At 44.0% G+C, this 12602-nt stretch overlaps 1 protein-coding gene across 1 annotated transcript; it reads left to right on the top strand.

Moving 5' to 3' along the window:
* The first annotated feature begins 879 nt into the window (after positions 1-879).
* Positions 880-11606, top strand: LOC146173459 (D-beta-hydroxybutyrate dehydrogenase, mitochondrial-like). The gene is made up of 5 exons (XM_084583283.1): positions 880-1084; positions 5231-5437; positions 6663-6845; positions 7422-7554; positions 11157-11606. The coding sequence occupies exons 1-5, from the start codon at positions 880-882 to the stop codon at positions 11518-11520; spliced, it is 1092 nt and encodes a 363-aa protein (XP_084439409.1). The 3' UTR covers positions 11521-11606.
* Positions 11607-12602: the final 996 nt, after the last annotated feature.

Raw genomic sequence — 12602 nt, 5'->3', positions numbered from 1 at the left:
ATTTATGCTTGCATTTACTATCTGCATTGCAGACAACGTGAACTCACTGTATACCCCTTTGCTTCAAGAGACGTCTGTCATTTCCAAACACAAATATCACACGATAAGAGAACTAGTAGAAAAAAGTGTATCACATTGATCACATTCTGTATGTGTCGCAAACCCGTCGTTGTCACTTATTAATAGTAAATTTTCCTTTCTTGAGAAGGCGTTGCAGGAGGATTACGATAGGATAAGTAGGTTCTTATGTATATTTTGGTGGGAAAATGTATAAATCTCGTTCGTGATAATGAATCTTCAGTTTAAAGTCAGCGCTCGTGTTGTGTGTGTAGACGTCCTGGTCTTCTTCGCACTGTTAAAAAAAAGAGAGGGGGACATCGCACAGCATGTGGACGCCTCTTCGTTTCGCCTCCGCGTGCTGTGTGATGTCAGCGCACGTTAAAACTTCTCTGCGTATAATATTCAGGGAGAGAGAGCAGAGGGAAGGCATTAGCTCCGAGGAGGAAAACTTGACTCCAAACCTCGTGCGAGCATTGCTCCTTGTACATAGTAGCCTCTTGTTTTCAATGCCACATGCCTCGCAATCCACCACGGCCGCGAAGCCTCTGGCCGTGATGGCAACGCGTTTACCTTGCTTACAAACAGGTGACGGGTTTTCTGCCTTTATTATCATACCCTGCTCACGCATATGTATCGAACCTTGAGGGTTCAAGTTTTTATGAGTCGCTCTCGACCGCTTATCCACGGAGTGTTATATCTACTCTTGCTTCATACTAGGACGATTGCTTGTTCACTGCAATGAATACGTATTAGGTGGCAGCATTAGCGTTGTCAAAAATGTCGCACATGACAAAATGGCTGGTGATTTAGTCCACCACCATGAGAACGTCTTGGACGTTGTTCGTAGCGTTCACGCTACTCTTTTGGAACTTGTGGGACTCTCTCTTACTGCTCCAATATTTCGGAGGCATAGTGGGGTGCGTCGCCATCATCCTCTTTGCTGCCCACTGGCTTTCAAGACAAGTGTGGAAAATACTTTTTGTAAAGCAAGTTCCCTGCGACGGAAAGGGTGTGCTGATAACTGGTGAGTTTAACCGGCTCCTGTGACATTTTTCGAAAAGTTGTCTTCGTAACTAAGCGATTTACTGATAGGTCGTAGAAACAGGCAACAAAAGGTAGTGTCTTCATCCTCAACTGCCAGAGAAACAAACGCACTCTCGAATCGACATCTTTCCGGTCCCTCTACTAGAGATAACGTTCGGTCCTTTTTATCATTACACTTTAAGGAGGGTATGACATCGCAAATTATATGCTACTGCTTACAGCATCAGTTGATGCAGAGTCCAAAGCTGTACATAGAAATGCCACCCTTTCAAAAGCTCAAATAATATTCAAAGTTTACAAAATCAGCATGTTCCTTAAATTTTGATGAATATCGAGAAGTTTGCAATTACGAGTCAACCTTAGTAAAATATTGCGCATATCTTGAAAACATTTCTCAAACATCTGGAGATCTCCCGCCATTTGCCTATGGAAAAAATAATTCACTTTGTTCTTACAGATCCTCTGGCGACATTTTGCTACGAGACATAATAATTTATGTTTGAAAAAGAAAAAAGCCTAAATTTGTAGAAATTTGCTTTTTAATCGATCAAGAATATGTTGAATGTATTTCATTACAAAAATTAGGCGGGCACCAAAACCATCGCTATATAAGTAGAAAACGCCTTTAACATCTCCTTTACAATCCGCGAATTGTTTATTTTTACGGAGGTTCTTTTTTTTTTCTTAAGTTGGGTTTTCGGCAAAAGAAGGTGCAGTATCTGTTTCACGTCTCAGTGGACACCAACACTTACATTTACCGGCATACAGTCGGATGTACTCTCCCCTGCGGTGGCGCAAGCGTGAAGATGCCCGAGTACTGTTCCAAAGTACCCGGGTTCGAACCAGACCACTAACGGCTGCGTTTAGATGGAGGTGTAACGGAGAGTACCCTTATATTGTGCGGGGTTAGTGCACGCTAAATGAACCCCCCAGGGGGTCAAATGTCCGGTGCCCCCCACTACGGCGTCTTTCATATAGGCTCGGTCACTTTGGGACGTTAAACCCCATAAACAAAAACCAAGTCAGATGTACGTATGTCGTCGGTTATAATCCCCATCGCAAACTAGCTTCCACCTTAAATAAACAATGCATGCTAAATAGGAAGGTAAATGGTATGGCATGGTTGAGTAATAATTTTAGTACGAAATCACATGCGCAATTATTTCGGCGATTTTGGTGCAGTCCCAAGTTTTTTCTTGAGAATTATGGGGAGCGACAACGACATTTGGACACAACGAGCTCAGTACACACTCGCGTATTATATGCAACAGCATGCAACAGCTGTTCCCTCTACTCGCTTGTCCTTTGTGTATTGCGCTGTCTTTCGAAAAAGTATGCAACGGCTATAGTCTTCCCCATATACCACAGGCTGGAGAAAGTGGATACGGATATGGTGCCTCCACCCCGACAAAAATCAAGTCTTAATCCTTCCGCGCGTAGAAATAGTGGTGGAGAAATAACGTATTTCTGCCCAAAAAACTTTACATTGAATAAACTTGTCAGACTATCTGCTTCATTCTTATTGATCCGCACGTGTTGTACGGCGCTACCTTCTTTGTTTTGCGCAGTAGGTATTATTGGTCTCCCTGTGAAGGAATATGATCTCAGTGCAGCCGCTGTGAATATTCTTCAACAGATTACGACATGCCTTTTTCACAAAGAAAATATTTAGTTTCCCCTGCACCTTCATCCCCCCCCCCCCCCCCCAGAAAAAATAAGGAAAGGAAAATGAAATCTAAGATACGTCAAGATGAAGTATTGCGATGCTATGTCACGGATCTCTTTCGCAGAAAAAAACTGCTGCTGCATCTGAAGGTAAAATAGCTGTGGGGGTTGACGTGCTTGCAATTTTGGATTAAGAGCTACACAGCGCACACGAAGACGAAAGACGATACAATCGGCGCATACTATCAGCGCAGTTTTTTTTTTTTTTTCATGCAATACTCGTCGTACATTTTTTTTCCTCCTAGGTTGTAATGCAGCTCCGCATTTTGATTTTTGGAATGGTGAATATCGCATCCAATCAGTTCGAGGTTTTCACATGGAAGCAGCTCTCCGTCTTGCCCTTTTCTTGCTTTTTGTTATTCTTCTTTTTCTCCTCTTTTCTTCCCACCTGTTGCCACCTCTAGCTGCTACGGTGCAAGCAATATAGAATATTTAGCACACCGTGATCCGCGATCCGCTACCGTGATCCGCCACCGCGTGTTCCACTGCGCATGCTCAGATCACTTTAATGCCGATAGATGGCGCCACATACTGGATGTCGGCACATAGACCTGCCGCATCGGAATCAATCAGCTTGTAGAGGGCGGTAGAGGTCCACGGTGGTGGATCGCGGATCACGGTATGCTAAATCTCTCTATTAATACACGAGACAAGAACACCGCAGTTCGGAGCAAAATGTCAGAGAAAACGTGAATTAGAGTTGCAAATATTCGACAATTTCGAATGCGAACTTTTCGAATGTCACACGATAATTATCCTTTTTAATTTGTGAAGTTGCTTATGCGATGTATTTGTAGTACTCGCGAGTGAAAAAATAACCGAGACAGGTTGCATGTTACTCCCCGCAAATACCTGAGTATTCTTGTTCATGGCAAGTGATGAGGTACTACATTTTCTGAAGCGACAAATTAAACCGGTGGATGCGGGTAACCTGTTCCGGGCGCGATACTACAAGTTATCTGCTCTTTCTCACAGAGTTAAACTTCGTTGCAGGGGGCTTCTGATAATTCTTGCCACTTTATGCTATGGGCAGGAAAATATTTCTTTATTGCTTATTAAGTTTTCACGTCTACCCCTTCCTTTCCACCTTCAGAATATTCAGATTGTGACAAGCTAATAACTGTATTCTAATGAATAATGCTATATCTAATTCAATAAGGCCGCAGATACGAGCTCTGGTCTTGGCATTGCAGTATTTTTTTTCCCGCTTTCCACCCCTACATGCTTTAGTGAGCAATAATATAAACAATTTTTGAATACATTTATACCTTCCTGAAGTTATATACGTTGCTTTAATTGGTGCTGGTATTCCAAATGAAGTCAATTATTCTTACTGGATTCGTATTCTAACCCTTTGACATTCACGCACACATATGTGCATGAATTCACGTGCCGCGAGGTGCGACAGCTTGAGAATAATGGGAGAAAGCTAGATAAAAAAAACATTAGCTGTGGCTTAACTCCGATCAACCCTGGTTGAATTGCGATAGCAACGGCGGAAGCTTCTTTTGCCTGCTACATTATTCCCCTATAACGCCCTATCAGTGTAATATGCTACATTATTGGGGACACTTAAGCTCATCCTTTAAGAGTTTGACGCGAGAGCGTAAGCTACCAGCCCACATATAAATGAGAAGGGTTCAATGCTGCTGAACCGAATGTGGAGCGAAAGCATTGGCTGCCGGTGACCGAGCGTTCTTCTTTTTCTTCTACTACTTTTCCCTTTTCTTTTCCTTCGTCTTCTTCGTTTTCTTTTTCTTCTTTTCCTTTTCCTTGTTGTAGTTATTCTTGTTGTTCTTGGTCTTTTTCTTCTTCTTTTCCGTTCTCTTGTTCTTCTTCACGTGGCCCTTCCCGGGACGACGCGACGGGCCGAAACTTGGCGCAGTATTGTTATCACAATAAAAACACAAATGAAAGACGCGAGCGCAACCCTGCTTCAGGAGACGCAAATTGAGCCTTTTAAGTAGCAACTAGCAGCACCCGCAATATACATACGTGCGCCTCTAGCCTGCTGTCCCTTCGGCTGTGGGGCAGGGCAATTTATTTTACTAGCTGATCGCACTCTTTTCGCCAACATGGACTACGCATGCGTAGTAGGGGATGACGGTTTGTTTTGAACCAGTGGAGCTGTTGGAGGCGAAGCTGGCAGGCGTTAGCGGCAGTGTTAAATGCCGGATTGTACGCGCCTACAATGAAAAGAGAGCGACAAACGTATAGGGAAACTTAGAGGCGGACGTAGTGAAGCCATTATTCCACTCAGATACGACTAAGGACAGCAGGTAGTGGCGAAAGCGAACCCATTAAAAGAAGGCGCTAAGAGCAAGCCGAATACAGTGCTCAAACATTTCGTTTTTTTTTGTTCTGCCTTCTTCGCCACTTAAGTAAGTGCATATTTGCCCAGGCTGTGGAAATGGCATTGGACTTGCGCTTGCCAAGCGCCTCAGTAGCGAGGGTTTCTTGGTGTTCGCCGGCTGCCGCGACTCGCAGTGCGCGGGGGCGAAAGAGCTTAGCCGACTGAAGAACATCAAAGTCCTGCAGCTGGATGTGTGCAAAGAAGAGGAAGTGGAGGCATCCTTGGCTATTGTGAAGAGCGAACTGGGCTCCAGAGGTAAGACGCGCCTTCCAAAGCACACCATTCCTGAGTTCTCCCACTCTTTCTTGAAAAAGCTCTATGCTCCTCCTCGCTCACATTTAGTTAGCCCCGAAAACTGCGCGCAAAGAGTATATGCAGATATGGCGCGTGTTTTTTTTTTCCCCCCACATTTACATATGTACCGAATCGGATAGGTGAAAGTACCTTGCGCACTCCAAGCATCAGGAAAACAACCGCAGAAATCTTTTCACGAGTTGCTGAAACACTGAGCGGAAAAAAACAACAAGAAACGTCCATGATTGAAGTACCTATTTCTTGCTGGGAATCCCTATTTGTACCATATGGCCAGAAAGTGGAAAAGTTTTGATAGCAAGAACGAAAGGTATAACGCTGTCCGCGGATGTATAGAGAGAAATTTCTCTTCTTTCTGTTCTTCTCTTTCGGGAAGAACTTTAATTTCAGGAAGCTGCCTAAACCTATAAAAATCTTAGGCAGAGAGTTTCAGCCCTATCACTATAACGGGTCTTGTTTTGTTTGATTTTAGAGCGCAGCTCTTTGGCGCTCGTTCCTGCGTTTCGCGTCGTCGTTGGCGTCGGCGTCGGTGGCGTTGTCCATGTAACCTAGACCTAGGGGCTTCACCTGTAACCAGCTCCAAAGCTGGGGCAGCACGAGCTCCTTCCCCCCTCCCCCCTCCCGCTTCCTCCGTGGCGGCGACCGCGCGTGTTACCGGATTGCTGCACTCCCCCCCCCCCCCCCCCCCTCTTCCTGCGCGGCGGCGAGGGTGTTCGGTTGCCGAAACGCCGGCTCGCTATCAGCGGATCACGAAGCGTGCATCAAAAGCCGAGAGGCAGCGTCACGTTCTCTTCCCTCGCTAGCGGCGTCAGCGGCATCAGTCAGTCGCTGCTATCTGCTCGTCCCGCAACGTTCCTATGGGCCCACGCGCTGCCCCCCGCAACCTCCCGATAACTTAATTGCTCTCTTCATTTCTCCGACTTCTTTCACGACAGCCAAGAACTGTTAGTGGGGTGTCTCTTGAAAAATTAAAAACATTTTCTGTAATTGCACATATATGTGTCTTGCTGAAATTCTATGCCTCAATCTATAGAAAAGGTGAAACAGCTGATGAGCTGAGCTCAAATTTCGCATTAGGAAGTAACGTAATCGTCGGCAATTTTTTGTTTCCCAGCCCAAATAACTATATCGGGTGTTGTCTTGTTTTTCTTTTTTTTTTCTTTTACAGTCCTCTGGGCCGTCGTAGCCAACGCTGGCGTGCGCAATGACGGCCTCCTCGAGTGGCTCACGATGGATAGCATCATAAAGATCTTCAACGTCAACGTCTTCGGAACGCTGCGGATAACCAAAAAGTTCTTGCCGATGCTTAAGAACAGCAAAGGGCGGATGATCGTCGTGATCAGCCCATTTGGTAGGGATCAAGCTGGCAGAGCATGTTGCAGAGTATGTTTAGAAAACTTCCTGCTAAAGGCTTCTATAAAGTAGCGCAGTTAATTTTTTAATTGTCTATGCTCCTTCAGGCACACTCCACATTCATTCCATCGTATGTAAGCAAATATAAAAGTCTCAGAATTTTAGAAAAATTACCACTGGAGAGTCAGAAACTTTGCCTCCACTGAAAGGTAAATTTTCAAACATGGGCTGAGATCGCTCTCCATGATGTGTTAAGAACGGAACTGACTCTAAATATAGCTTTAAATTAAATATATTGGAAAACGTTTGGAAAACTTTATGACTCTCACTATTAAATTGAGATTTTTCATTGTAAACAATTTTTTTCCTTTTTTATTTTCAATCGAGAAGTATGGACAAGCAAAAATGTAGCTCACAATAAAAAACAATAGGATGTAAAAATTGGCCCTTCTTCACATGCCAGTGATACTATACCCCTGCGTATTTCCGTTTTAAAGTTGCTTTCTTTTTTAGTTATTTGCTTGCCTACCCCCACTGTGTGCTTTCTTCGTACAAGCTTTTTGTTTATTTCCAGGGCACTTTACGGTGCCAATGGGAGTGCCTTACAGCATGACCAAACATGCACTGTTGTCAATGGTGGACGGTCTCCGAAGAGAGTGCCAAGGAAAAGGCGTTGACTTCATCAACATCGAACCAGGCGTATACAAGTGAGTATTTGCTGACCTTATACCAACGCTAAACCAAAAACGTAAAGAAGGCTGGGGAAAAATGAGATGTGTCCAGATCCTACCATGATATTGAATGACTGGCGGACTGAACAAGACTGTTGTGTGTACAATTGGTCATTCGCTCAAACGCTAGCGGTGGGTATAAGCTATACAACATGGACTGGAGGGCTAGTTGGTCTGACATCTTCAAGTGGTGCAGCAAACGGCACGAAGCCTAGAAAGAATGTGGCCGTTATACCATACATCCATGTTCTGTCCCATCATTTGAAAAGAATAGGAAAAAGAGCTGGTGTTGATGTGGTGTTTTCAACCCCTGTCAGATTAAGTTCCATGTGCTCGCGTGTGAATATAACTGGTAAGAATAGAGAAGATGATGTTAAGAATTGTAAGAAAAATCATCTTAGCAAATATGTGTCTTGTATGAATAATGTTGTTTACTCAATCCCTCTCTCCTGCGGTTCTTCGTACATCGGCCAGACTGGCCGTTGTCTGAATGACAGACTTAGGGAACATCGTACTAATGTTAATAATGCTGCTTGCCACTTAGGAATTCGCATTCGTGACAGCTCGTGTTATCCTTTATTGAACAAAAGCCAGATTGCCACCACCCACAAAGATAAGCTAACAAGGGAGATTATTGAGGCATCGGAGATTAAGCAGCTTGGTGCAAAATGTGTCGGCACACCATCCGTTGCCATATCAGAGAAAGAGCTCAACTATCTGCTATTCTATAATTGCCGGACTTGAAAAAAAAAAACATATCTGCACGCCAGAGTGATACGGGTTGACTGTGCTGTCCCATGTTTCAATTTCATGTTATTTCTGCGGCACCAGGGTATATATAGCGTTAGCACCCTGAATAAACTTACGTTGTCAGTTCAGCGCTGTGTCTGTTCCATTCTCTTATACCACTTGAAGGTGGGTATAAGGCATGCGGTGCGATGAATATCTCTGTAAATCGAAGTGAAATCATTGTCATCAAAAAACAAGTAAATTTCAGTACGAACAGCTAAAGTGTAGATGAAAGTTGCCTCGCCCACTTCTAGTTGTAACACGCTCACTGCTTTCAAAGCGTCATTACGTCCAGCCAGGTCAAGCAATAAATGGAAGTGGCAGGCCATGTGAAGCATCATGCCCGGGTCCTTGTGTGCTTGAATCGATTTGCATCAATATGTGCCTGCGTCGGATGCAGTGTTACTTTGAAAGCAGTGACAGTGTTATAGCTAGAAGTAGATGATCCTGTAACTGCCGAAGTCATATATCAAAAGTCATATAGAAACCTAGTAAATATATTTGTCACACACATCAGCCACCATATTTTCGCTAAGCCAGAATTTATCCTTGAGGAAGCGCTCTCGTTACCGATAACATCAAGATGATCACATGTCACTGCATCTAGGGTGCTGCTTGCTCGGGCTGGAAAGAGGTTGTTGTATGCATTACTGTGCTCTCAATAAGCGTGTGCGCAGTAATGCCCGTTGACATTCAAAGGTAGATTTATAAGGGGAAGGAATGCATTCACGACACCGACCCCACTTTCCCAAGCGAGAATTTTTACATAGGAAGGCATCCTTTGCCTCATTTTGTTTGTTTCAGCGAAAGAGGCTCTAGACACATATCGTTGAATACAGACCGATAAGCTCGAATGGTAACCCCATGAGTAACAGAGAGCGACCTTAAAATATGCCTCTGCTTTCTTTCACATGCAGGAACATTCACCCCGCACAATATTTATTTATTTATTTAATATTTTATTTATTTATTTACACAATAGTGCAGAAAATCCCGAGCAAGAGTGGGATAATACATACGCAGATGAGCAGCGCGACAAAATGCCAACTGCAGGTTGTTCCCAACCAATGAAGAAAATTAATTAATTGCCTCGACAAGGCGTTGTTTAAGACAAGTGTACTGTTTATGTCGGTACACATTCCGACATCTACATCAATTTTAATAAGAGAAGAGAAACAAGAGGCAAGCATAGCAAAACAATTGTGATGCCACAGGCTAAGACTAGCGCTTATCGCTTCTCGTTCTTCCCTCGAACTATAGCAGAGTGGAATGCCCTACCGCAAGAAGTCGCCAATATGACCTCGGTCGAATCCTTTGCGTCTGCTGTGCACTCTTTGCAATGAAGTATGTTAATTTTAGAGTGTCCAGTCTCCTGTTTTTGCAGTTTGCAGATGTGTGTGTGTGTTTTTTTTTTTTGTTCTTTTTAATGTTCTTTTTTGTAATTTTGTATAAGCTGCTTTTGCCCGCGCAATAATCTGTATTGCAAGTCATTTCCTTATGTTTTCTTGTCACTCACATTCTTGTTTACCTTGATTTGTAGTGCCGACTGTACTTACTCACTCCTGCTTGGACTGCCAAGAGGCAGTTGGCAGTATCAAATAAATAAATAAATAAATAAATAAATAAATAATAAATAAATGAAACGAAGATTCAGGAGGGGTTGTGACTCGAGAGAAATAACGCGAAAGTTTGGTTAATTTTATGCGTATTCTGACCCTCTGCATCATATTGACGGGAAACTTACTTTCGAAAGTTATTTAGAGTGCATTAGTAATTGCTCTTCTGTATCCGCACAAAAAGTAATAAAATTTTGTTGCCGTCTATTTCGAAAAATAATGCAAGTACTTTTAAATTAGTTACTGTTTTAACGCTTTGAAAATATCAAAAAAGAGTGAAAGAAGCGTTTTTTGTTTTTTTTTTATCCAAATGCGAAGTAAGCATAGTTCATCAGCCTTTCCGCCAAACGTAGTCTCTGCAAAAAATATTTTCCCCTCCTCTTTTCTTTCTTGAGGAAAGTACATATTAAAAATAGTACATAGCAAACGTAAACAAGCAACACAAATGCTTATTTACGCAATCCTCCCACTCCCTGAGCTCAAAACAAGAAGGTGCGGCGCACCTGACGCCTAGTAATTATTATTTATATTTATTATAGTAACTATTATATACTATTTATTTCTTCACCTCCCTCGTCCCCCCCCCCCTTTCATATATACATATATATATACTAATTGTGACAACATATAATAACTCTAAACGCTTTCCCCCATATATCGGAGTTTCATAAGAAAGTGTTCCAAAAACCTAAATATATGTTTGACCATCCTCTTCCGATTTTTCGAGTAAACTGTGGCCATAGGAACCAAGTTATGTGCACAGATCTAAGTGCGCATTACCCCTGTTATTGTTTGTCAAACACTAGCAAACAGTCATCCTTAAAATAACGGCTTGAGAGGCTAGTTGGTGCATCATCGTATTCAGATATGTGGCGCAAACAAAGACAAACACAGGAGAAGATCCACAACACCTTAGTTCATCCTTAGTTCAGACGTAGCAAGTTTGAACTGGGAGAAAGGAAAAGTTCTTAATTCAGCTTCCTCATCGGTAAATACGCCTGTGGCGGCTGACAAGCGCTATCATACCTAGAGAGAGCCAAAGGATAAAATGCATTAAGAACAATAACTCGATGAAGCCGCCCTACCTATTCCTTTGGATCAGTAAAGAAAGTTGAACATAACCTTTCTAATTCCCCAGTCCAGTATTTCTCTAACCTTCCCGTTCCTTCACAGAACCAAAATCACGGCCAACCTTGGGGACCCGGATGTGGTTCAGCAGTATTTGCAGCAACAGCCTCCGGAGGTAATAGCCGACTACAGCACGGACGAGATTCAGCACTGGTTGCAGACACCGAGGCAGCTCTTCGATATGGTCCAGAGGGACAACATCGACGAAGTCGTGGATCAGATTGCGCTAGCTATTCGTGAGACAGATCCAAGGACCTGCTACGTTTCGCCACGGCCATTGGGTACTCCTTTGTTCTGCGTGCCCAGAATCGTTCCCACAGAGCTTGCTGATTTGGCTATCGCAGCCATTCTAAGGCTGATGCCTTTAGTAGTGCGAATTGCTACTTTCGGTGGGAGCAGCAAATCCTAACTCTCGAACACTGACGTTGGCCCGAGAAGTTTCTGTGTTGACTGGATAGCTACCCGTGCCCTTTGATTCCTATCCACCTTCGTAAAGAGAGGATAAGAAGGGGGAGGGGGGGGGGGAGGCATATACATATACGGAAAGACAAGCATTGGCACTATAGCGGTTACCTCTCCTGCGTCCCATTTTTACAAGAATCACGCAATGGTTTTACCTGCTCGAAACTTTGAAGCTGGAGCCAAAATCAGTGCTTCCGGCCCAACCGAACAAAATCTTGGAATTAATCTATAGTACCGGCGGAACACTCACAAAGTACTCTCGTTTCGTGACACATCTGACTTTAAGCATCGGTTTCACTCTCCAAAGAAACATGGAAAAGTATCCTGTGTGTTGTTTCAACCTATGGTCGACTGAAAACAGCCGCCAGCTGTCCAAGTTGATATAGGTGTTCTCGCAAGAAAGAGAACGAGGCTGTACACAGAACACTCCGTGTCTGTTTACTTCGTGTTCTGTACTGCACGTCTAGTGCGCTTTGTTTCAAGGCTTCTATAGACGATTTTAGTTTCGGTTCGTGGTCGCTGCCATCTTGTCTGATGCCGGCACCCCGTATGAGCCAAACAGGGAGAGTCCGCACCGGTTCCGCTTGACGCCATCATGGGCTGTGTGTAGCCGCTGATGTTGTAGTAGCAGCAGTGTACAACGGGTACTGCGAGGTGCTTGTGAAAGCTATTCGATCGGCACCACGGTACTGTATTTTTATGTTGTTTGAGCGCACCAGATAACCGTTGTTAAGCATGGCAACAACGAGTTGGGCGCAAGAGTTGCCGCTTTGAACCGCAGAGGCAGGAATTCACGACCGAAAGAGGAGAAGCGGTCAAGAACGGCGACGGCGAGACGCGACGCGATCAGGAACAGAAAGGTTCAAGTGGCTCCCGCATGGGTCGGTACCCTCAAGGCGGCCCCACGGGCATCTCCTCTGCTCAAAAGCCGAACGGAGGGACAAAAGGGGTCGTCTCTAGCTTCGTTTCTCCTTGCTGTTACGGCACGCGGTGGCCCTTTTGACACAGGTGTGCCCTAAGCATGAGCCG

This window comes from Amblyomma maculatum, chromosome 11 (assembly GCF_055883805.1).
Source record: "Amblyomma maculatum isolate TAMU_Amacu chromosome 11, ASM5588380v1, whole genome shotgun sequence".
NCBI lineage: Eukaryota > Metazoa > Arthropoda > Arachnida > Ixodida > Ixodidae > Amblyomma > Amblyomma maculatum.
Note: the sequence above shows the minus strand (reverse complement) of the source record. Positions and strands in the feature narration are given on the sequence as shown.